Source organism: Hemitrygon akajei, chromosome 20 (assembly GCF_048418815.1).
Source record: "Hemitrygon akajei chromosome 20, sHemAka1.3, whole genome shotgun sequence".
In the NCBI taxonomy this organism is placed as follows: domain Eukaryota; kingdom Metazoa; phylum Chordata; class Chondrichthyes; order Myliobatiformes; family Dasyatidae; genus Hemitrygon; species Hemitrygon akajei.
Window position 1 is genome coordinate 64,302,837 of NC_133143.1, and position 26,926 is coordinate 64,329,762.

General features: G+C 41.2%; 2 protein-coding genes across 2 annotated transcripts in view; one reads left to right on the forward strand and one right to left on the reverse strand.

Annotated features, from left to right (window-relative positions):
• Positions 1-964: 964 nt before the first annotated feature.
• Positions 965-19,010, reverse strand: fkbp14 (FKBP prolyl isomerase 14). The gene is made up of 4 exons (XM_073024486.1): positions 18,710-19,010; positions 14,036-14,187; positions 8,299-8,426; positions 965-4,264 (listed from the first exon to the last, which is right to left on the reverse strand). Exons 1-4 carry the CDS (start codon positions 18,922-18,924, stop codon positions 4,106-4,108), a joined length of 654 nt encoding a protein of 217 aa, XP_072880587.1. The 5' UTR covers positions 18,925-19,010; the 3' UTR covers positions 965-4,105.
• Positions 19,011-19,693: 683 nt separating this feature from the next.
• The window catches only part of plekha8 (pleckstrin homology domain containing, family A (phosphoinositide binding specific) member 8), a 60,498-nt gene continuing 53,265 nt past the window's right edge, over positions 19,694-26,926 (forward strand). Inside the window, exon 1 of the mRNA XM_073024498.1 lies at positions 19,694-19,846. Coding sequence (XP_072880599.1) covers positions 19,807-19,846 — 40 coding nt within the window. The 5' untranslated portion in view covers positions 19,694-19,806. The remainder of the gene's footprint in view (positions 19,847-26,926) is intronic.

Below are 26,926 nucleotides of genomic sequence, written 5' to 3' on the forward strand. Positions count from 1 at the left end.
ACTGCTCATTACATTAGATATGGCGCGCTCTACAGCTCATGTTCTCAGTATTTATTTATTTATTTTTAGTCTTTGCACATTTTGTCGCCTTTTGCACATTGGTTGTTTGTCAGTCTTTGTTTATATATAGTTTTATATAATTCTATAGTATTTCTATTTTCCTGTAAATACCTCCAGGAATATGAATCTCACAGTAGTATGTAGTAACATTTATGCACTTTGATAATACATTGACTTTGAACTTCAAATATGGCTTGAAATATGTTGTGTAATTTTTCTGGAAGAGAGAAATTCTAGATTTTTTTAAACTACTGACCAATAGAAGTTTTGACTGTGTACCAGACAGAAACCAATGACCAGGAATCCCTTAGAAGTCACAGGCAGGACAGAGCAAATAACCGTAGATTGAGGGTCTCAGCCCAAAACTCTCTCTACTGCCCATGATGCCACTGGTGTTTAGGGCAGCAATGAAGGTCCTCCATCTCTGGCAGTGTGCAGGGCTTCCTTCATCGTGCTAGTAGTTTGGTTTTCATGATTGTCAGTCATGGCTGGAGGCTCAGGAATACCGTCGCACTCAGAGGTAGAAGGATTCTTTATTGCTGTTTCCATAACAGTTTTGTTTGACCAGTCAGGGTTGTTAGCCCTGAGCTGAACCTGGAGGACCAGAGGACCACTCTTAGTCTGTCCTCTACCCTTTGACTTGTTTGACATGGGTAAACTTAGCAAGAGCCAAAGCATAAAGCTAACATAGCTCTCCGGGTTACTGAGGCAAACAAGCCTCCTAATCCTACAACAAGTTTGTGGTCCTCCTAGAGGTCAGCCCAAAACATTGAATGTTTATTCCTCTCCATAGATGCTACCTCACCTGCAGTGTTCCTCCAGCATTTTGTATGTATTACTGCAGAACGTGTGATTATGGTGGCTCTATACTCTCATTCAGACAATTAATTGATCAAACAAGTACTGCTTTCAAATTCCCATCTCAGTGATGACATTTAATAAATTAAAGCAGATTTCAGTAAAGTATGCCATAGCAGGAAGTTTTACTATAATACGATAGTTACTTCTGAAGAAACTACACATTATAGAATAGTTTAGTAGAAGAGGCTGTAGTTGCCTTCAACGTAAACAAGTTTTCCCAATTATGGTATAACCCAATGCAGCCTGCATAATGCAGATAGTGTTCCTTAATCCATGTGTTTATCGCAGAACTGTACACTATAGAGCTTGAATTCACAAATAGAATTAAAAATATTGCTAGCTAACAAATACTGTCAAAAGCTATTAGGAAGTGAACAATAATTTTCTTTTTTTTAAAAAAGCAAACATGACATTGACACTTTTACTGAGCAGAATTCTGCACACAATGTTCACCTAACTCATCCTCAGAATTAAAGCAAATATAGAAAACTGTAAAAGAGAAATTTTTCACATTTTAACAGAATTACCAAACCTTGCACCCACTGGAAACTCAAAGGCATGGTAGCGTAGCGGTTAGTGCAATCGCCTTGCAGCACCAGCGATCACTGATTGGGAGTTCGATTCCCACTGCTGTCCCGTAAGGAGTTTGTACTTTCTCCCTGAGAACACGAGGGTGCTCCAGTTTCCTCACACCCTCCATAGCTGTATGGGTTAGGTTTAGTGAGTTGTGGGTATGCTATGTTGGCACTTTTGGGCTGTACCCAGCACATCTTCAGACTGACACAAAATGACACGTTTCAACGTGTGGTTTGATGTACATGTAGCAAATAAAGCTAATCCCTTTATATCTTTACATTTAAAATAAATAAGCATGAAGCTTATAAGATTGACATGTAACATATCTAATCTATGTAATGTTAAATCTAAGAATTAACAAAGAAAAATGTACAGAGATATGACAATAAAATTCATCACATCTCAATCAGTGTGCCAAATCTGATTGCTGAGAGACTGACGTTTAAGTACATAGAATGGTCACAAAACAGATGTCAGAGGTTTCAGTTGTTATTAAAAGTGAGAGATTTGCTGGGCAGGAAAGTAGGGAATCAGAAACAATTTGAAAAAAACTGACTTTAAATTGGAAGTATGGGACAAAGTATGGGAAGTTGACTTGACTTGACAAGGGATTTGGATCTGGATTATAATTAATATGAAGATCAGTTTACAACTTGGGAACTGTTTTAAATTGATAGTTTCAATGCACATGTAACGATTTTTGGTAAAGAGAACAACATATGGAATAGACCTTGAGGACAGCAGAGGCAAAGACTATAGTACCTGAATAAAAATTGGATGCAATAATTCACAAACTGCAGGAGTACTCTGAGTAGAATTGAAGTGGAATAAATTATCAAAGAATTCTGCCATGGACACAAGAGATTCTGCAGATGCTGGAAATCCAGAGCAACACACACAAAATACTGGAGGAACTCAGCAGATCCGGCAGCATAAATGGAAAGGAATAAGCAGTCGATGTTTTGGGCAAAGACATTTCATCAGGACTGGAAAGGAAAGGGGAAGAAGCCAGAATAAGGTGGGGGAAGGGAAGGAGAACAAGCTAGAAGGTGATAAGGGTGGGGGAGGGGGTGAAGTAAGAAACTGGGAGGCGACAGGTGGAAAAATTAAAGAGCAGAAGAAAGAATCTGATAGGGGATGACCACTGGAGAAAGGGAAAGAGGAGGAGCACTGGGGGAGATGATAGGCAGGTGAGGAAAATAGAAGAGGTAAGACGTTTATTTATTTCCATGGATATTGCCTGACCCACTGAGTGCCTCCAGCATTTTATGTGTGTTCTTCTGCTATCTTAAAAAGTCACATTCTTAACTGAAGCGTACAAAGTTGCTGTTTCAGTTGAACCAAATGTGATGGACAGCGAGGTTGGGAGGATTAATAAACAGGTAAAAGCACATAGTGGAAAAAATTACAAAGGTAATGTACTCTTGTCATATAGCTCTCTTTGCTGATAAATATACACATTGAGTATTTTTAGATGTGTCAAAATGTTCATTGGTAAAATGCAGACAGGATTAATTTATTTCATGTCAACACCACAAGGTGAAACATTTCCTTAATGAACAGAAATTTCATCTAATGATTAATTCATCACAATATTTTAATTGTAAACATTTAAAACAATCTTTATGCACTTAGTGGCCACTTTATTAGGTACAGCAGGGGTGTCAAACTCATTTTAGGTCACGGGCCGGATTGAGCAAAATGCAGCTTCATGCGGGCCGGATCAGTCGGACGCGTGCGAACGCAGCTTTCGTTGCCTTCATTTTGTCAGCCTGCTCTAATGTGTCTCAGTCTCTGCTATAACTACAAAGTGTTTCACTTTACAAATTCCGTTTCTTATGAAGAAGACTGCCGAATAAACACTAAAAACCCTGAAAACCTGGTACCTGAATAAACTCAGCATTAGCCATATCATACGCCATAGGCGCTTCGATTACTGGGGCCAGCTTTAATAGTAATTAGATATTATCTCGCGGGCCAAAGATAATTCCACCGCGGGCCTTGAGTTTGACATATATGAGGTACAGTAATGGATGCCATTGTGGTCTTCTGCTACTGTAGACAATCCACTTCAAGGTACAATGTGCTGGGCAATCAGAGATGCTCTTCTGCACACCATTGTTGTAACGCATGGTTATTTGAGTGACTGTTGCCTTCCTGTCAGCTTGAACCCATCTGGCCGTTCTCTTTCACTAACAAGGTGTTTTTGCCCACGGAAGTGCTGCTCACTGGATTTTTTTTTTTGTTTTCGCTCCATTCTCTGTAAACTCTGGAGACTGGTATGTGTGAAAATCCCAGCAATCAGCACTTCCTAGGATACTTAAACCACCGTGCCTGGCACCAGCAATCAATCCTTGGTCAAAGTCACTTAGAACACATTTCTTCCCCACTCTGATGTTTGGTCTGCACAACAAATAAACCTCTTGACCATGTCTGCATGCTTTTAGGCATTAAGTTGCTGCCACATGATTGGCTGATTAGATATTTGCATTAAGGTGCAGGTGTACCTAATAAAGTGGCCACTGAGTGTACCCTTGGTTACTTTGTCATGGAGTGATTATATTCTTTTTAGCATCGTCAAAGTACATTACAAAAATGCTGATCATGTTTACAGCTCATCATGTTTATACGTGAATTCTCTGGCAGAGATGTATCCATCTTGGTCTTCATCTTCATGTTTAAAGATGTTTTCCACCATTATGTCCTGCTCTGTGTCATTTTGCTTAGTTCCGTGTTTTATAAATTCACGGTGCAGATACTCTTTCACCTAATTATGAAATGTAGCACTGCATTAATTTAGCTGAAACTTTCAAAGGCATGCAACCTCAGTTACAGAAATGTCAAATATATATTTTTTAAGAGTCCCAGAAGCATCTAAGCAGGGGAATAATCGGACAATGCTCGAGGCTGACCTGTTGAGTTCCACCAGCATTTTGTGTGTGCCGCTCGAGATTACCAGCACCTGCAGAATCTGTTCTGTTGATGTGGACGCCTCAGAGTGCAGGCGAGATTGACCAGAATGCTGCCTCAACTTAAGGACTTGTGTTATGAAGATAGATTGAGAGAGCGAAATCTTTTCTCTTTGGATTGCAGGAGGATGAGAGGTAACTTGTTAGGTAGAGGTGTACAAGATGATAAGAGGCATAGATAGTGGATAGCCAGTGACTTATTCCCAGGGTGGAAATGGCTAATACAAGGGGCATGATTTTAAAGACATTGGAGGAAAATACAGGGAGAATATCAGAGGTGAATTCTTCACACAGAGTGGTGGGTGCATGGAATGCGTTGCCAGGGCCGGTGGTAGAGTCGTAGGGGCACTTAAGAAACTCTTAGATAAGCCCATCAATGACAGGAAAATGAAGGGTTAGATCAGGGGTTCTCAATCCTTTATATGCCACAAAACATTACCTTTAAGCAAGGGGACCATGACCCAAGGTTGGGAACCCGCTGGGTTGGTTTGATCTTAGAGAAGGTTGAAAGTCAGCACAACATCTTGGGCTGAGGGGCCTGTAATGTGTCGTCATTTTCTAAGTTCTACGTTCAATAGCAGAAATCTGACTTTCAGCTTTGGGAAAACTGAGAGAAAACAAAGAATTTTAAGAGTGTTAAGTTGATAAATCTGTGTGCAGACGTACTCTTTTACATACTTCCCTCGTACCAGTTGAAAACTGAAATGAAATTAACATGTCTGCGGCATATCAAAGGAATGCAATGGGGGGGGGGGGACCCTGTTCAAACAAAGGGACTAATAATGACCAGTTGGCCAGAGAAAGATGCATCAAAGACTGAGCTAGACAGAGCAGTGTGGGTGATGGCACTGCATCAGATATCTATGCTTGGGTCCTTCCTCCTACTTGGTTTTGAAAGAAATCCTCTTCCTTGTACACGGAATTGAATCTGCATCTGACTTTGCTTTCCCTGTTAGACCATAAGGCGTAGAGTAGAATTAGGCTATTCAGCCTATCGAGTCTGATCTGCCATTCAATCATTTCTGACTTATTTTCCCTCAGCCCCACTCTCCTGCCTTCTACCTGTAACCTTTGATGCCCTTACTAATTAAAAACCTATCAACCTCTACCCAGTGACTTGGTCTCCACAGCTGTCGGTGGCAATGGATTCCACAGATTCACTGCCCTCTGGTTAAAGTAATTCCTCCTCAACTCTCTTCCAAAGGGACTTCTTCCGTTCTGAGGCTATACACGCTGGTCCTAGACTCCTCCTCCACTATTGGAAACATCCTCTCCATATCTACTCTATTTAGGCCTTTCAATATTCAATAAGTTTCAATAAAATCCCATTCCCATTCTTCTAAACTCCAGTGAGTACAGGCCCAGAGCTGTCAAACGCTCCTCGTAGGATAACCTTTCCATTCCCGAGATCTTCCTCATGAACCTCCACGGGACCTTCTCTAAGTGCAGTCTGATCAATGGCTTATAAAGCATTACATCCTTGCCTTTCTATTCTAGTCTTTTCAAAGTGAATGCTAACATTGCATTTGCCTTCCTTACTATGATAGCCAGTTACCACCAGGATATCCTGGTCAATTATGTTTCTTGAAACTCCTGAGGTAGGTAACCTTTCTGACATTGAGTGGCCCTGCTGCTGCCAATCTACATTTCCTTAATCACCACTTCCAGCAGAGCCAAAAAAGTGGTGTATCTGTGTTTGGGTTTGACTATCGTTAAGGAAGCAATATTCTGGAAAGAAGGTTGATATTGTGAGAGGCTTCTTCTTGGATCTCACGGTTGTCTTGCCCTTGGGCCTGGCCTAATTAGCCATTCACTGGTCTAGACGGCAATAGTCTGCCCAAGCCGATGGACTCACTTTCAGGGACTCTAGTGAATGTTCTCAGGATTATTTATTTTCTATTTATTAATTATTCTTATTTATTTTTATTTGTACTTGCACAGTTGCTTTTCTTTTGCACATTGGTTGTTTGTCATCTTTGTGTTTAGTTTTTCATTAATTCTACTGTGTTTCTTTGTGTTACTATGAATGCCTGCAAGAAAATATTCAGGATAGAATATACTGACATATATGTACTTTGACAATAAATTTACTTTGAACTTTCATTGCCTTCCCCTCTTCTGGGGTTACGTCTGTGCCCAGATTGGAGAATGCACTAAGGGCACAATGTAGGACTTCCAAAAAGAGTAGGCCCCTCATGGTCTCGAATTTGTTGTGGATAGTAATAATCATATTTCAATTTGAAACTGAAAATAGTTTATTAAGCCCTCATTTATTGTGTAGTTTTTTGCCAGTGAATGAACTTTTTTTTGCAAAAATAAATAAGGAGATTGATGTTCAGAGTAAGTATTTTTGTAATTCTTTCTGTCTGGTGGAGGTTAATCTATGAATCAGCAGTTACTAATCTAAATTGGCTGTTCCTTTTGTTCTAATCGTAAAACCTGGAGGACTGTCATCTGATTTTAATGAAAATTGTTAAATTTAATGGTTCACCAATTGTGGAATGAAGAAAATAGGGAGGCCAACAATTCCTACAACATAAAGGTACATTTATTTCTTTTGAAGTCACTGAAGGTTTCCTCTCAGCACCTATGGAAGTGCTCTCTATGGAATCTCAGACACAAGAAATTCTGCAGATGCTGCAGATCTTGAGCAACATACATAAGATGCTGGAGGAAGTCTAGCTGGAAATCTTGTGCAGGAGTGCTAATGAAGGGTCTCGGTCCAAAGCATCAACTGTTCATTCCCCTCCATAGATACTGACTGACCTGAGTTCCTTGAGCATTTTATTTGTGTTGATATATGGAATCTATCAGGTTTATGAAAAGGTAAAATATCAAGGGGTCTCTTCAGGGAATCAAGTTTAAGAATCTTCATTCATGCACGCAGACCCAGTAATTTGAAAAGTAGAAGAGAACATCTAAAACATTTGATAGGAAGCACACTAGAAGTTGGGATTTGAATAAGGTAAACGCAAAAGGAACAACAAAAAAATCTGCAGATGTTGGAAAACAAAGTAAAAAGAGAAAATATTGCAACTACCCACTTCAGTCTTAAATTTTATGGTTTCAGATAGTATGGCCTCCACAGAGCCCTGATCTCAATGTCATTGAGGCTGGCTGGGATTACCTGCTGAGATAGAAGCAAGCGAGACAGCCAAAGTCCACAGAAGAACTATGGGAAGTTCTCCAAGATGCTTGGAACAACCTACCAGCTGATTTTCTTATAAAACTGCACAGCAATGTACCTGAGAGAACTGAGGCATTTTTAAGGGAAAGGGTTCTCACACCAAATATTGATTTGATTTCAAAAGCAAACACGAGGAAATCTGCAGATGCTGGAAATTCAGGCAACACACACACAAAATGCTGGTGGAACACAGCAGGCCAGGCAGCATCTATAAGGAGAAGCACTGTCGACATTTCCGGCCGAGGCCCTTCGTCAGGACTAACTGAAAGGAAAGATAGTAAGAGATTTGAAAGTGGGAGGGGGAGGGGAAAATGCGAAATGACTGGAAGACTCCGGTCTTCTCCTATCATTTCGCATTTTCCCCTCCCCCTCCTACTTTCAAATCTCTTACTATCTTTCCTTTCAGTTAGTCCTGACGAAGGGTCTCGCCCCCTTCTCCTTATAGATGCTGCCTGGCCTGCTGTGTTCCACCAGCATTTTGTGTGTGTTGATTGATTTGATTTAGTTTTTTTAACTGCATACTGCACCGTTTAGTAAATATTTTGATATTTAGTAACTTTTCAGTAGTGTTGAAAGCATCTTTGCCATACAGAATTTTTTTCATATATGCCTAAGATTTTTGTGTGCGCGCGTGTGAAAACTTACCTCATGCTTAGATAATTTCCAATCATCATCAAGGTCCATCTCCTGGAATGCATCATGGGACCGCAGGCCATTTCTGATTTCAATAAGTTCAATTTCAAATATCAATGTAGTTTCAGGTGGAATTTTCCCTGTAAAATATAGCTTATTTATTAAATTCACTTGTTTACAAAATTGAACCATGTAATGAATTGACAAAATTATTAAGAAATGATTACTGTTGTTTGTCATATCAGCCAAATAGTGGCCTGCATTAATTTATTAAACATCTTAGTGATTTAATACAGGATGAACTATTGAAACTACTCTACCTTATTTTTTTGCATGATTTATTTATAGATTTTGTCTTTGAACTTTGCTGCTGCAAAACAAATTTCACGCACAATCAGAATTGGGTTTATTATGATAATAAATCTGATTCTAATTTCCATTTGAAATTAAAAATACAAGTTGAGAACCCCTTATCCGAAATTCCAAAATCCTCCGAATCTGAAATTGTTTTGTGTGATGCCATGACAACACAAATGGACAATTCAAAAGGCACTGTGAAGGTTCCCAGGTGATGCACAGGTCTCTGTGTGCCGTAGACAGTTTTGAGAAGTGACTTCACATACGTAATGAACATAAATTAATGAGAAATTTTAAAAAAATGCATAAAGTGAAAAATGAAGATTTTGATTGTGTATTGAAAGAGTGGACTCATCATTGTCAAAGTGAACATAATCCATGGTAATATGCTGATCATGAAACAAACAAAGATCTACCACAAAGAACTGAGAATTGAAGGTAACTAAGTATTCATCAGGCTTTTTGCAGAATTTTAGAAAAGGCATAGCATTAAATTTTCAAAGATTTGTGTAGATAAATCATCTGATTATGAAGCAGCAGAGAAATTCAGGGAGTTTGCCAAGATTGCTGCTGATGAAAATCTAACAAGGTGAACAGCTGTATCAATACAGTTGTGATGAACCAGTGTAAGACAAAGACTGCTTACTGGTAGCACATCAATTCAAAGTCAGAATTTTAAAAAAATGTTAATTGAGATACAGCATGGAATAGGCTTTTCCAGCCCTTTGAGCTGTGCTGCCCAGCTATTCCCTGATTTAATCTTAGTCTAATCATGGGACAATTTAAAATGACCAAATAACCTACCAACTGGTATATCTTTGGACTGTGGGAGGAAACCAGAGCACCTGGAGGAAACCCACCCAATCATGGGGAGAATGCACAAACTCCTTACAGGCAGCAGCAGAAATTGAACCCTGGTTACTTTTACTGCAAAGTTTTGTGCTCACCATTACACTACCGTGCTTGATAGCGATCCCAAGCTATCTCATATCATTCCAGAATCTGAAAAAATCCAAATCACTTATCCAAATCCAAGCATTTCGGATAAGGGGTACTCGTTCAGAAAGGTATAATTGTATGATGATGTGAACACCAAGATTAGACCATGAAACATAGGAGCAGAATTAGGCTATCTCTCCCATCGAGTCTGTTTTGCCATTCAATCATTGCTGATGCTCCTTTATCTCCTCCTCACCCCCAGTTCCCGGCTTTCTCCCCATAACCTTTGAGCTTAATAATCTTAGAAAAGATTAATAAAAGGGGATAAATTTTGATGGCAATTATTTTATTACAAACAGTAAATTTAATACCATAAACATTGTTGGAAATTAAACATTATAGATTTTATGCAGCCCAAGTTTATTTCAGATACAACCAGCATGATTTGGCATTAAGTAAAGTTCCCTTTACAATAGCCAATAAATAGCTTTGTCCTAAACTCAAAGTCGCATGTAATGGAACAACTATTCACAGTTCTTTTGCCAGGCACAAGTTGGTTAATTTTCTGGTGAATTTCTGGTAGTTTTTGTATTGTTAAGTTATGCCCTTTGGTGACTGAATCAAAGTTGGTCAGACTTCATTTACAAATAATGTTGAAAAGGCTTCAGATTGATCAGACCTGTATTTTTCCCCCGTCGCTGAGTATCAATAGGTTGCTTGGGTTTTACCTGCTAACTATATCTAAAGATAAAGATAAGCTTTATTTGTCATACAGTGAGTTGGGTCATTTCCGTAAAATCAAATCAACTAGGATTACGCTGGGGGGGGGGGGGGGGGAAGCACACAAATAAATGTTGCTACACTTCCAGCACCATCATAGAATGCCCACAACTCACTAACCATAACTCATATGTCATTGGAATTTGGGAGGAACACCCAGAGGAAACCTACGCAGTCACGGGAGAAGGTACAAGCTCCTTACAGACGGCCGTGGAAACTGAACCCCAATTGCTGATAGGTGATTGCTGGTGCTGGAACAGCGTTATGTTAACTGCTATGCTACCATGGCACCCTGGGTTAAAGCAGCTTTCTCTTAAATTATTGATGCCCGAGATATGACCCAGCCACTGGATGACTAGCAATGATATAACAACAAAGAAGTCCCCCGACCTCATCAATAGAATACGAGTGGCCCAGTAACAGAGCAGTTAGTGTGATGCTTTTACAGGACCAGCGGTACGATTGATGTTTGACTCTCACTGCTGACTGCAAGGACTTTGTACATTGTCCCCTTGACAATGTGGGTTTCCTCCAGGTGCTTCGATTTCCTCCCACATTCCAAAAGGCACATAGATTAGGGTGAGTGAGTTATGGGCATGCTATGTTGGTGCCAGAAGCGTGGCCATACTTGTGTGCTGTCCCCACCATCCTTGCTGATTTGATTTGACAACAGAGATGCCTTTCACAGTATCTTTAGATGTCATCATCATTATGTGGTCCCATGATCGTGATCGTTCTTGGCAAACTTTTGCAATTGCCTCCTTCTAAACAGTGTCTTTACAAGACTGTTGACCCCAGCCATTATCAATACTCTTCAGAGGTTGTCTGCCTGGTGTCAGTGGTTGCATAACCAGGACTTGTGACATGCATCAGCTGCTCATACGACCATTCACCATCTGCCACACAAACCTTTTATATCAGCTACTTGATGCTTGATGTTTCTCTTTTTTTGGCAGTAACACAGATGTCTTGGTTTACATCTAAATAATTCATCAAAAATCCCAGCTTTGATTACATCTTTAACCCTTAAAGCTCTAGTACACAACATTATTGGGTGGCCAGGTGGAGATATGTCTCTACCAAAGGAGGTGTAAGGTGCTCCTTCCCTCCGCTAGGCTGCAGGTCACCCTTGGGCAAGATGAAGCACCTGCTTAGAGCCCGATCAGGGTCATGTGAAGCCATGGGAGCAGGTGGTGGAAGGTCATATGAACAGCGGGTGCATATCGCAACTCGCCACATGATGATGATGTACAACACTAACATGTTAATATTGCTGCTTTCATTGAAATAGGAGACTGAATCAGACTAAGGGAATTTACAGCATCTATTCTGTATTTATTTATTTTTATTTTAGAGAGACAGCATGGTAACTGGCCCTTCCAGCCCAATGAGCCCATGGCACCCATGTGACCAATTAACCTACTAACTGTGGGAATGTGGGCAGAAACCCGATCACCCACGCCATTGGGCGAGAACATACGGACAGCAGTGGGAATTGAACCCGGGTTGTCTCTGCTGTAATACTGTTGCTCTACCTGTTTAGAGCTAGAATTTTGCCAGCTTAACCACCTCGTGGTTTTTAGTTATTATAGAGCGACATGGAATCTATTTATTTATACTGTACACTTGGAGGTCCAGCCCGGAACAGGCCCTTCCAGCCCAACGAGATGCTCCATGCAGCTACCCACCCGTTGAACCCTAGCCTAGGTAGAGGGTTTGGGGTTGATGTTCTTGTTCCATTTTGTGCTGGGGAGATGAGTGTTTGGGGTCTGTGTTCTTGTTGCATTTGTGTGGGTGGAGGGGGGTTTGGAAGTTGATGATCATGATACTGCTCTACTTTGTGCGTGGAGGAGTGTTCTTTTGCTTCGTGGCTAGCTGGTGAAGATGAATTTCAGAGCGGTATATTGACACATACTTTGATAATAAATGAAGCTTTGAATCTTTGAACCTAATCACAGGAAAATTTACAATGACCGATTGACCTGCTAACTGGTACATCTTTGGACTGTGGGAGGAAACCCACACCCTTCTGGGAAGGATGCAAAAACATCACACAAAGGACACCAGGATTGAATTCCAAATCTAGCGCCCCCGAACTGTAATAACCAAATTTCTCTCTTACTGGCTCTATATTTTTATGGACATAAAGCCAACCTTACCAGAAGTAAACAAAAATACTCAACACAGCCAAAATCAGCGTGTAATGGTCACAGTGGAACGAAGGTTTCAATTCAAAGGCGTGCAATGAACATGCATGAGCATATTAGCTGTTCACCAAACAAAAAGAGTATGAAATTGTTAGTAATTTAGCACTAAACACAGCAACAACATTTTTTTATGTTAACAACTGTTAAGTTGAAAAAGACATGCAGGATACTCTGGTTACACTATGAAATCTGTTTGGCTTTATATTTCCAGCACTAAATTTTGTAACTTGAGTAGATACTGCATTCAGTGGCCACTTTATTAGATATACCGTTACACCTGCTCATTAATTAAATCTAATCAGCCCATCATGCGGCAGCAACTCAATGCATAAAAGCATGCAGACATGGTCAAGACGTTCAGTTGTTGTTCAGGCCAAGCATCAGAATGGCTTTGACTGTGAAATAATTAGTGGTGCTAGATGGGGTGGTTTGAGTATCTTAGAAACTGCTGATCTCCTGGGATTTTTAAGCATATCAGTTTCTAGAGTTTACAAAGAATAATATGAAGAGCACAAAACATCTAGTGAGCGGCAGTCCTGTGGGTGAAAATGCCTTGTTAATGAGAGAAATCAGAGGAGGTACCTAATAAAGCAGCCATTGAGTATATATGTTAAAAGAATGAGAACTTAGCAACTTCAGGGAAGGTACTACCATTATATCAGAACAATTATTGTACATCTTCAAGTAGGGAAGTGTTATTGAACTTCCACATTCTCTGCACATTCCAAACTGCTGATCTTGCCTACCATGAGCTTTTATCAGGTTACCAATAGGAAACCACAATATATTGGATCCAACACAAGACTACTCAATAAGAACCTATTCTATAAACCTAACAGATTATGTAGATGCTGGAAATCAAGAGCAACAAACATAAAATGCTGGATGAACTCAGCAGATCAGGCAGCATCTATGGAAGTGAATAAACAGTTGATGTTTTGGGCCAAGTTCTGCTGAAAGGTCTCAGCCTGCAGAGTCAACTGTTTATTCCTCTCCATAGATGCTGTCTGACCTGCTGAGTACTTCCAACATTTTCTGTGTATCAGTTACTATTTTATAAATGCAGCTTCATGTACAATAATGTTCAGATTTTTAAAGTTATTAAATACAATCAGAACATTTCATCAACGTAACCATTTTGGTCATGTGACAGCATTTGTCTTATGCAGTTGCACCACCTGCACACCCCTGTCCCTGGCACACCTTCTCTGCCCTCTGTCCCACACCCCTCATGGAGCTCCACCCTTGCAATTCTCAGCACCTTTTGCTCCCATCAGATTTACAAATCTCGCTGTCCTCTCCATGTTGACAAATACAGTACTGTACAAAAGTCTTAGGCACCCTAGTTATATATGTGCTTAAAACTTTTTCACAGTATTGTAGTATTAGTTTAAATCACAGAAATAATGCAGAGTTTCTAGATTATTCATATTCCTGATCTGAATCCCTGTTTCTGGGTACAGTACCTCTTCCTTCTTTTCCATAGGCCAGGGCTGGCGGGATGGTCAGCTTCCGCTTTTCTCCAGAACACATTTCACGCAATCCTTTATCCCAACCTTTAAGCGATTCTTTAATCCCAAGTGTGAACCACACTGGCTGGCCATTGTTGTCACGGTGACTGGAATAAAATAAGTTTAGCACCAAAGTTGAGAGAAGAGATACAGTTTTGCCACAAAGATAGATAAAGATGGCACTGGAATTGCATAGTGACAGTCACTACTATGTAACCTCTAGATCAGGGGTTCCAATGACACCTTGGTTAATGATAAGGCTCCATGGCATAAAAAAGGTTAAGATCCTCTGTTCTAGAAGAACATAACGCTGGAGGAACGTGGCAGGTCAGGTAGTATTTACGGAGGGAAATAAACAGTTCACTTTTCAGGGTGAAAGTCTTTATCAAGACCAGAAAGAAAGGAGGAAGAAGACAGAATAAGAAGATGGGGGTGAGGGGAAGGAGTACAAGGTGAGTCCAGCTGGGGGGGGGGGTGGGAAGAGTGGGTGGGAGAGGTGGGGAAGCTAGCATTTGATAGGTGGAAGATGTAAAAGACTAAAGAAAGGAGAAATGTGATAGGAGAGTGGATCCTGGGAGAAAGAGAATGATGAGGGCCACCAGAGGGAGATGATGGGGAGAACGGGTAAGAGTGGAGCCAGTGTGGGGAATGCAAAAGGAGAGAAGGGGGAGTGGAAGAAATTAACAGAAGTCAAAGAAATCAATGTTCGTGCCGTCATGTTGGAGGCTACCCAGACGGAATATGAGGTGTTGCTCTCCCAACCTGAGAGTGGTTTCAATCTGGCAAAAGAGGAGGCCATGGACCAATGTGTTGAATGGGAATGCGAATTGCAATTAGAATGGGTGGCCATTGGGAAGACTGCCTTTTGTGGCAGACAGAGTGAAGATGCTTGCCAAAATGGTCCCTTTTATAACTATTTCGACTAGTTCCTTTTATGTTTTAAAAAATGATGTGCCACAATGATATTTCAGAGAAGTGTAGAACAACATAGAACATAGAAATCTACAGCACAATACAGGCCCTTCAGCCCACAATTTTGAGCTGACCATGTAACCTACTCTAGAAACTGCCTAGAATTTCCCTAGCGCATAGCCCTCTTATTTTTTTAAGCTCCATGTACCTATCTAAGAGGATATTAAAAGACCCTGTTGTATCCGCTTCCACTACCACCACCGGCAGTACATTCCACACACCCACCACTCTCTGTGTGAAAAACTTACCCCTGACATCCCCTCGGCACCCATTTCCAAGCACCTTAAAACTGTGCCCCCTCGTGCTAGCCATTTCAGCCCTGGGCAATAGCTTCTGGCTATCCACATGATCAATGCCCCTCATCATCTTATACACCTCTATCTGGTCACCTCTCATCCGCCGTTGCTCCAAGGAGGAAAGGCCAAATACACTAACCTATTCTCATAAGGTACTCGCTCCAATCCAGGCAACATCCTCATAAATCTCCTCTGCATTCTCTCTATAGTATCCACATCCTTCCTGTAGTGAGGTGACCAGAAATGAACACTGTACTTCAAGTGGGGCCTGACCAGGGTCTTATACAGCTGTAACATTATCTCACAGCTCTTGAACTCAATCCCATGGTTGGATGAAGGCCAACACACCATTCGCCTTCTTAACAATACGGTCAACCTGCGCAGCAGCTTTGAGAGTCCCATCGACATGGACCCCAAGGTCTCTCAGATCCTCCAGATTCTGTCTTCAAATTGGACCTACCAAAATGAACTGCTTCACACTTATCTGGGTTGAAGTCAATCTACAACTTCTCAGCCCAGTTCTGCATCCTATCGATGTACCACTGTAACCTCTGACAACCCTCCAGACTATCCACAACACCTTCAACCTTTGTGTCATCAGCAAACTTACTAACCCACCCTTCTACTTCTTCATCCAGGTCATTTATAAAAACTATAAAGAGGAGGGGTCCCAGAACAGTCCCCTGCAGAACACCACTAGTCACCAACCTCCATGCAGAATACGAACTATCTACAACCACCCTTTGCCTTCTATGGGCAAGCTCATTCTAGATCCACAAAGCAATGTCTCCTTGGATTCCGTGCCTCCTTACTTTCTGAAGGAGCCTTGCATGGGGAACCTTATCAAACGCCTTACTGAAATCCATATACACTACATCCACTGCTCTACCTTCATCAATGTGTTTTGTTATATCCTCAGGCTTGTAAGTCATGACCTGCCCTTAACAAATACATGCTGACTATCCCTAATCAGATTATGTCTCTACAAATGATCATAAATCCTGCCTCTCAGGATCTTCTCCAATAGCTTGCCCACCACTGAAGCCAGACTCACTGGTCTATAATTTCCTGGGTTATCTCTACCCCCGGCTCTTACACAGCAAGCACCCAAAGTGCTACACTTGCCCATTCACTTCCTTCCTCACCTCCATTCAGAGCCCCATAGAGTCCTTCCAGATGATAGATAGATAGATAGATAGATACTTTATTCATCCCCATGGGGAAATTCCAACTTTTTTCCAATGTCCCATACACTTGTTGTAGCAAAACTAATTACATACAATACTTAACTCAGTAAAAAAAAATATGATATGCATCTAAATCACTATCTCAAAAGCATTAATAATAGCTTTTAAAAAGTTCTTAAGTCCTGGCGGTAGAATTGTAAAGCCTAATGGCATTGGGGAGTATTGACCTCTTCATCCTGTCTGAGGAGCATTGCATCGATAGTAACCTGTCGCTGAAACTGCTTCTCTGTCTCTGGATGGTGCTATGTAGAGGATGTTCAGAGTTATCCATAATTGACCGTAGCCTACTCAGTGCCCTTCGCTCAGCTACCGATGTTAAACTCTCCAGTACTTTGCCCACGACAGAGCCCGCCTTCCTTATTAAGACGTGAGGTGTCCCTCTTCTTAATGCTTCCTCCCCAACACGCCACCACAAAGAAGAGGGCGCTCTCCACAACTGACCTATAGAACATCTTCAGCATCTCACCACAGACATTGAATGACGCCAACCTTCTTAGGAAGTACAGTCGCCTCTGTGCCTTCCTGCACAAGGCATCTGTGTTGGCAGTCCAGTCTAGCTTCTCATCTAACTGTACTCCCAGATACTTGTAGGTCTTAACCTGCTCCACACATTCTCCATTAATGATCACTGGCTCCATATGAGGCCTAGATCTCCTAAAGTCCACCACCATCTCCTTGGTCTTGGTGATATTGAGACGCAGGTAGTTTGAGTTGCACCATATCACAAAGTCCTGTATCAGTTTCCTATACTCCTCCTCCTGTCCATTCCTGACACACCCCACTATGGCATCATTTCACCTGCGAATCTGCTGGGTTGTATATTGAGACCGATGCTCCCGATGTAGCCTCCTCTACACTAGTGGGACTCGTCATAAATCTGGGAACAGCTTCATCAAGCACCTCCACTCCATCCGCCAAAAGACGAACTTCCCCGTGGCCAAACATTTTAATGCTGATTTCCATTCCCATTCCAACATGGCTATCCGTGGCCTCCTTAGGGTGAAGGAGAAACATCTAATATTCCATCTGGGTAGCCTCCAACCTGATTGCAAGAATATCAATTTCTCCTTTTGATAAAAATATTCCCTCCCCTCCCCTCTTCTTCTATTCTCCACTCTGGCCTCTTACCTCTTCTCATCTCTCTCTCTGGTGCCCTCCTCCTTCCCTTTCTCCTATAGTCCTCTCTCCTCTCCTATCAGATTCCTTCCTTTCCAGCCCTTAACCTTTCCACCATAGCTATCACCTTCTAGCTCTCCTCCTTCCCCTCTCTCCACCTTTTTACTCTGGCATATTCTCCATTCCTTTCCATTCTTGAAGAATGGTCTCAGCCCAATACACGACTCAGGTTTCCGGCACCGTACACTGCGACTTTCGGTGGACAGACTTGTTTATGTAATCACTGGTTAACTTTGGCTGAAAAAGTATTCTCAGCCACGGAGTTAATTAGTGGTCGCTCGTCGCCTGAATTGCGTTATCGGAACAACTCAAGTTCTCTGTTATTATTTATGATTTGTTTTGTATTTGAAGTTTGTCTGTTTTTACACATTGTTAGTTTTTGATTCCTATTGATTCAATTATGTTTCTTTGTTCTACTGTGAATGTCCGCAAGAAAATAAATGTCAGGTGACATATACTTTGATAATAAATTTACTTTGATCGTTGATTTAGTGTGCGTCCTGCATTAGGTAAAAACGTATGCTCATCACTTATTGGGCACCACCGACTTTATTCTGTACTTTTCACTAGATTTAAAGCGGTTCAATTACGGATACTGGTTTATAACATTCATATCAAAGTAAACTTATTATCAAAATACATATATGTCACTCCTGGGATTCATTTTCTCGCGGGCATTCACAGTAAATACAAATAGAAACACCAAATACATGAAAACACAAGAGAATCAATGAAAAATCGCACGCAGCAAGACGGACAAACAGCCAACAATGCAAATACAAAAAAAATGAACAACAAATATATCGAGAACAAGAGATGAAGAGTCCTTGAGAGTGCGTCCCTAGTTTGTGGGAACAGTTTAATGTTGGGGTGGGTGAACCTCATTCCTGACATACCAAATTACAAATTATCTAAGTTTTTGAACCTCAAGGACTCACCTGGAGTGAAATATTGTCCCATTTTCAAAATATCCGTCATAATGTAGCAGTAACAAGTCACCCAGCTTGGTCTTCCGGTGACAGAGGAAAGGTTTCTGCTGGACCTCGATTTTCACCTCAGCCTCTGGTATCAGAGCATTGCTGGCGTAATCCAACAAAACCGAGAAAACGAGCGCTTGAAAAACTCGTATACAATTAACCAGCACAACACACATCGCGCCCTTTTAAGATGTTTCTCCTTTTGTTGCCTGCCCCTTGCGTTTGGATCTGACGGCCCATACGCGCAGACGTGGCACTCAACTTTTTTCCCCCACTGCAACTTTTGAGTCAGAATGTGCAGCCGACGTCCCGTTACGCCCCCACCCTCCCCTCCCCTCCCCTCCCCTCCCCAACCTCTCCACCCTCTGAAACACCGAGGACACAAGCGAGAATGCGAAATCCGTGAAAATACAACAACACGGGGGGAGCTCCGCGAGTGAGACAGCATCTCTGAAGAGAAGCGGGCAGTGGACGTTTCGGGTCGAGACCCTTCAAAGTTCAAAGTCAATTTATTATCAATTACATATGAGTCACCATACACTACCCTGAGATTCATTTTCCTGAGAGCATTCACAGTGGAGACAAAGAAGCACAATATAATCAATGAAAAAAAGCACAGCATAAAGACGGACAAACAACCAAAGTAGGTCCTTTAGAGTGAGTCCATAGACTGCGCCATCAGTTCAATGTTAGGATGAAGGAAATTATCCCCTCTGGTTCAAGAGCCTTTAGAATGCACTTTTAAACAAATCCTTCCGTCACGCCGCTGTCCCAAAGTGCCAAACTTTCTCCTTAGGCCAGCGTAAGCGCCTATTGGTTCTCCCTTGCGGAGAGAGGGGGAGAGACTCACGCTGAGAGACTCAATCTGCCATTGGCTGATCCCAGTAACAGAACGCCTCCAGCTGCCTGCCAGGGACCTTTGCCGAGTGGCTCCGCGGCTCGTCAATCAAACGACGTCATCCTCTTCGTCCCCCTTCTCGCTTCTGGTTCCCCTCATCGTGCCTGGTCGAGTTGGGGGGCTGCGAGCGAGTGGATGGTAGGAGGTCTCCGCGGTTATCATGGAAGGAATGCTTTATAAGTGGACCAATTATCTAAGTGGTAATTTTGGCCGTCTTGTCTCTGGCGTGTGACGTGAGGTCGCGGGGCATGGGTGGAGGGTTGGAGACCTGTGTCTCTGTCAGGGCATTCTTTTGCAATCTTGAAATGATCTGCAGTGCAAGGACCTTTCGAACAGTGTGGTTGGGTTTCTCCGGAGGCCCATCTATAACGTAATTACAGTTTAAACGTGATATCAGTATACTGCGTTGGATAAACTACGTGCAGATTTACACCTCCATGGTCAGGTATCTGGGTCAGGAGAACAAAAGTAAAGCTACTATTTCTGGCATTTTTTCATTTGAAATTAGAAATTGCTGGACATAATTTTCATTTTCCTAAAGACATTTCTGAAAATAACTATAAAATACAGAATAAATAGTGCAAGAATATGATATAGTTTTCATGGATCAATTCAGAAATCTGACGGTGGAGGTGAGCAAGCTATGCGTGTCTTCAGTTTCCTTCCTTTCTGATGATAGTAACCAGATGCTGACATGTCCTGAATGGTGAGGGTCCCGAGTAATGGATGCTGCCTTCTGGAGGCCCCACCTCTCCAATGTGTCCTCACTGGTGTATTCCTTTAAATTGGATTATGCTGATTACTAAATTTAGATTGCTGATGGTTTAAATAATAGATATTTGCATTTTTCACCTGCAACATTTTGAAAGTCATGAATGCCGTCTTTGGACAGAACCGTATTTTGTATTATAAATAGAATACTAAGGTAGATATTATAAGACCATAAGCTATAAGAGCAGAATTAGGCCATTTGGCCCATCAAGCCTGCTCTGACGTTTCACCATGACTGATCCATTACCCTCTCAGCCCAACCTCCTGCCTTCGCCCTGTATCCCTTCATGCACTGACTAATCAGGAATCTATTAACCTCTGCCTTAAAACAATCCAATGACTTGGCTTCTCCAGCTGCCTGTGTCAATGAATTTCACAGATTCACCACTCTCTGGCTAAAGAAATTCTTTCTCATCTCTGTTCTAAATGGACGTCCCTCTATTCTGAGGATGTGTCCTCCAGTTTCCTCCACCATAGGAAACATCCTTTGCACATCACTCTATTGAGGCCTTTCAACATTTGATTGGTTTCAATGAGATCCCCCTTGTTCTTCTGAATTCCAGTGAGTACAGGCCCAGAGCCATCAAACACTCCTCATGTGATAAGCCTTTCAATCTGGAATCATTTTTGTGTACCTCCTTTGAACCCTCTCCAATGTCAGTATGGCCTTTCTAAGATAAGGGACCCAAAACTGCCCACAATACTCCCAAGTGAGGCCTCACCAGTTCCTTATAAGGCCTCAACATTACATCCTTGCTTTTATGTTCTAGTCCTCTTGAATGAATGCCAACATTGCATTTGTCTTCCTCATACCGACTCAACCTGCAAATTAAGCTTTAGGGAATCCCTATATATTGCAAGGGCCCATTTGAACAGTTAAAATTTTATTCTGATACTCTCCTGTACAGCCAGTACAGGAGAACTCCTTGATAAGAGAACATTCTGTGCGTTTTTGTGCATATCTGCTTCCTTTCCAGGAACTTCATTCAAACATCGGTCAAATAGTATCCTTTGTTCTAACATAGCAGTTGTAGATAAGCGTGAACATAGAACATTACAACATACTCCAGACCCTTCAGCCCATGATGTTGTGCTGACCTTTTAACCTACTCTAGCATCAATCTTTTTTTCTATCATCTACATGCATTTAAGAGTTTCTTAAATGCCGTGACTTCTGCCACCCCTGGCTGTGCATTCCGTGCATTGAGTATATATGTTCTTCCAATCCCCTTAAAATTATGTCACCTTGTATTAGCCATTTCCACCCTGGAGGGGGGGGGGAAGTCTCTGGCTATCCACTCAATCTATGTCTCTTATCATCTTATACACCTCTATCAAGTCATCTCTCTCATTCTCCTTCATTCCAGAGAGAAAAGTCCTAGCCACTCAACCTATCATCATAATGCATGCTCTCTAATCCAGGTAACGTCCTGGCAAATCTCCTCTGAACCCTCTCTGAAATCTCCACATTCTTCCAATATTGAGAAGACCAGAACAGAACATGATACTCCAAGTATGGTCTAACCAGAGTTTTATAGATCTTCAACATTAATTTACGTCTTTTGATCTCAGTCCCCAGATAACTAATGAAGGCCGGCGCACCATCCGTGTTCTTAACTGCCCTGTCGGTCTGGGTGGCAAATTTGTGGACCCCAAGATCCCTGTGTTCCTCCACACTGCTAAGAATCCTACCATTAACCCTTTACTCTGTCTTCATACTGGACCTTCCAAAGTGAACCACTTCACACATTTCCGGATTGAGCTCAATCTGGCGTTCCTCAGCTCAGCTCTCTTGCCCTGAGAAGTATCCTAATTCGGCCAAAAAGAACACATTTTTATGTTATGATTTTGTATAATCAGATTTACAATCCATGTGATTTAATTACAAAGTAAAGAAAGATGTGCATGCATGCAACATCCTTCATGACCCTTTCAGGATATCCCAAAGTCTTTAACAGCCCAACATGTTTCCACTTTCCTTCAAGGGATGTTTGTCCTGGCCTAAAGCACTTGCAGGCCTGAGTTTGCTGCATCTAAAAGGATGCACCTCAGACAGTATTTCCTAGATACTGTACTAGGATTGTTGGCATAGTTTTCTGGAACAGGACCGGATCACGATCAAGGATCAAACAGGAAAAGAAGGATTCTCTTTTTTCTTGTGCCACAATAGTGCAGTGGTTAGTGCGATGCTATTATCAGAGTTCAGCGTCCTCTGAAAAGAGTCTGTACGTCTTCCCTGTGGAATGCATGGGTTTTCTCCAGGTCCTCGAGTTTCCTCCTACAGTCCAAAGTCATACTGGATTAATCGGTCATTGTAAATTGTCTCATGATTAGATTAAGGTTAAATCAGGGTTGCTGGGAGGGGGTGGGGGGTGATATATACACATACACACACACTCAAAGGCTAACAAAGTTGGAGGTTAAAGTATTGATATGGAATAAAATGTTAAATAAATAAATACCTGGTTTTACATTATAAACAACATTGCAAAAAGCGTTTACAGTGCAGTGATGAGATAACAGATGGGGAGGGGGCTGACTGGAATGGTTGATCAGATTAACTGCCTGGAGGGAGAAACATTTAAGACGATGTGAAGTTTTTGTTTTAATAGCCCTATAGTGCTTTCCAGAAGGGAGCTTTTGGAAAAGGCAGTTTGCAGGGCGGGAATGATTTTTCCTGCGTCCTTCTTTGTCCTGGACACATACAAGTCCCGTGGAGAAGGTAGACTGAAACTTCCCTGCTGACCTGGTTGTGCACTGTAGTGTTCATGTATTGGGAGAGGAGACTTCAGATTTGGACGAGAGTGCTACCAGCTGTCCACGGATGACACTTGAAGTGTGTTGTGAGGCTCCTTGGCCCCTGGTTATCCAAACACACAGCTGGTGTGAAGCTGCTTCAGATCAGAGCTGGGTTGTAGGATCATGGTATGCTTATTATGATCACAACAGCATCAGCACTGTAAGGGGAGAAGGCTAGTGCACAAAGGTGACAGGGAGGAACGATGCAGGGAGTGGCTGGTGATTCTCGTTTCCTTGTGTCCCCATGAATGCTTGTTGTTTATATTTAGTTTAACTTTTGCATGCAGCTAAAGATGGCTGAAAATGTTGCAGCATCTCTCCACTTAATACCGTTCTGGAACGTTTGAAGGAACTTAACACCAAGTGGTTTCTCAAAGGGATACGGCAGGAAGAAGAATGGTTTGATACCACTAATGGTGAAAGCACATCATCTTGTTTATTAGTTAGATCATCACACTAACAAGTAGTGAACAGACAACATCAACAATTATACCAAGGCATTTGATCTCTGTAAAGATCTCCCACAGTGCGTCACAGTTCACAAGTTAAATGTCAACAGAAGCTATAGACACTCCCCGGGAAGTTATTTTATTTGATAATGTTCAGGAAAATCACAGTTAACAGAGACATCAACATGAAGCTGACAAGGCCACTATATGGATTTCACAAAAGCAGAGGCCACTGAGAGGAGTGTGAGCGTTTTGACAGAAAACTTTGGGTATTTAACATTTCAGTAGAATTTGAGTAATATTGTAAATGTGTTTGATGAAGCATTCTTGTTCATTTAAATAATTCATTATGGGTTATATGTAAAAATAAGTAAACCACATACATCATGACACTACCACGTCATATGTGCGCATGTTGCTGAAAGAAAAAGACAAAGTTAGACTTGCATTTTGGGCTCTTTTATTTTCCTTTCAATTAGATTTTTGTTTTGGAGTTACAAAACATAACAGTGGTGATGAGGTACTTTTAAAATGAACCTGAGATGACTATCTACCTGTTGAACCAGTGAGACATTTGAATAAAAAAACAGGAGGCGTAGCATGTTCTCTTCACAATAGGAAAGATGATTGATTTAAAAATAGCCTAAAGCAAATGGAATAGCCAATGTGAAACTAGTACTGGTCTTGCTGAGTGCATTGGGTTGAAAAGTATGCACTTTGCTTAGATGTTTGACTGTTCCAACCAAATCAGTGGAGATAAGCTTTGCTGTTATTGTGAAAGTAATACAGGAAGATTTGGAACCAAAACCATGGCTGATTGCAGATCACTTTAGGTTTTATAAGCAGAATCAATCATGAAAGTGATGAAAGCCCTGGTTTGACTGCAACAGTTTTCATAGGCACCATAACTGAGAAAGCTTCTGATTTGTTAATTAGGCAGTTACTTGCAAAATGTAGCTTGATTTTAAGCTAGAAGAGAGTTGAAAGATCTTCAGGAAAGTTGCAAGTATTCAACTTTTGTGAGTATAAAGAACCAGAATCTATGCTGGGTGCATTAAGGTTATTGCAGGAGCTTCAAGTGGGAGACGGAAAGCTGCGTGTAAAAGTAGATGCAAAGACCGGAGCCCAGTTGGATAACTGGAAGACCAAAAAGAAAGGAGTCAACGGAGATATGAAAACAGGATTTGTCAGATGATGTTGTGAACGAGGAAACCAAGAGGATTGATTAGGTTGTCAAGGGAGCAATAGAAGGATTAATAAGAGAATACTCCAGGGAACTAAATGCACCTTCCCAAGATCAAGATGCGCATCCTAGAAAGAAGAAAAAGGAAAAGAAAGAGGAGAATGCCATAAACACAATGAAATAGAAGATGTACGAGACCTAATTTCTCGAGAAATTAGCAAATGTGGAGATACAAGAAGCTAGAAGAGAAAAGAAGGCGAGAAAAAGAAAGATAGAGAGTTGAAAAGGGAGAAGAGGGAAACCCCAAGTAAAGGGTAAGAGGGGTGACCAGAGTTGTCAGAACCACTACCGGAGTCCACTCCTGCAACCACCACGGAGGAGGCCCCAGAATCTGAAATCGTTCCACAGCCTCAAGTTTTACCTGCCTCACAGGAAAGACATTATCCCACAAGAGTAAGAAAGCTTCAGCAGTGATGAAATCTTTATACCTGAATAGGACAATTTAAAAATTGACTGTGCTGTGGATGTCTGTATTGTAGTTGCATTATATAGTATATTGTGCATATAGTTAAGATGATGGAATTTAGAGCTAAGCAGGGAGGAGTGTTGTGTATTTAATATTTTAGTAATAATTAAGTAATATTATAAATGTTTTCTTTGACTAAGCATTCTTGTTCATTTAAATAATTCATTATGGCTTACGTTTGAAAATACGTTTGAAATACATATGTCGTAATACTACTACGTGATATGTGTGTGCCTCACTTAAAGTGAACACCAAGTTAGACTCTCATTTCAAGCTCTCTTGTTTTCTGTAAATTTTTATGTTTTGGAGTTACAGAACATAATGAAGTGCAGTTGTCCTCTACAGTGTCCTTAGTTTGTTTGGCTGAAATAATCAGTTTGACAAGCCTATTAGTTTTCTGGGAGAATGTCGTGCTTAGAAAACGTTGGTGTCTGGATTTTGTTTTCTAGACATGGTTCCACATCCCTATGTTAACTTTTGTCTATGATCTTTTGTTTTATTGTAGGAAATCAAGGACACTTATATTTATGGTCTCTGTGCATGATTGATAATTGTTTAAATTCCAGACAATTATTCTAAGGCAATTGGATAAGTTTAATATCCCTCACAGTTTGATGATGACATTGTGTCAGTTTCTAAGTTCTTATTGTTTTCTTCAAATTTCTTGATGACTTTACCCTTCTGTGACGTCTGGTCTTAATATATAAAGATCTTTACATTCCTGACTCTTGAGAGTCCTGCTTTCCATCATTCTTTCTTTGACAGCCATATCTTTCGTCACTTAGACCTTGGAATCCCTTTTCTGAATTTCTCAGATCAATTTCTTCCATCGGAGTTTTGGTTGATCACAGTTTGTAGAATGTGAGCAACGTTAGCTGGATAGCAGGCTGGTTTTACAGACAATAATTGCAGTGTTGTTCGTTGTGTCAGCCTGGAAGTGTCGTCATGCTTCCTGCCCACAGCCTACTATCCCTAACTCCTACATCTCTGGAATGTGGGAAGAAACTGGAACACCCAGAGGAAATCCACGCAGTCACAGGGAGAAGGTACAAACTCCTCACAGACAAGGACAGGAACTAAACCCTGGTTGTTTGCACTGCAGAGTAGAATGCTAACTGCCACAAATTAGGATATTACTAAGAAATTATCTACTGAATCACAACTTCCTTCTGAGTTGAAAATGCTATTTCTGATTTTTGTAAACATTTTACATTATGGATAGAAATGCAATGCAAATCTTGAATTGAACAGATGGAATTTCCTTCATGATCATGAGGGTGATCTATGGCATTAAATATATATTAATGACATACAGTCAGTGGCTACTTTATTAGCAACCTCCTCTACCTAATAAAGTATGTTTGTGGTCTTCTGCAACTGTAGCCCATACACACATCAAGGTTTGACATGTTGTGCATTCAGAGATGCTCTTCTGCACATCACTGTTGTAACACATGGTTATTTGAGCTACTGTAACCTTGTTTGCTTGAAGTAGTCTGGCCATTCTCCCCTGATCTTATTCATTAACCAGGCATTTTCACCCACAGAACTG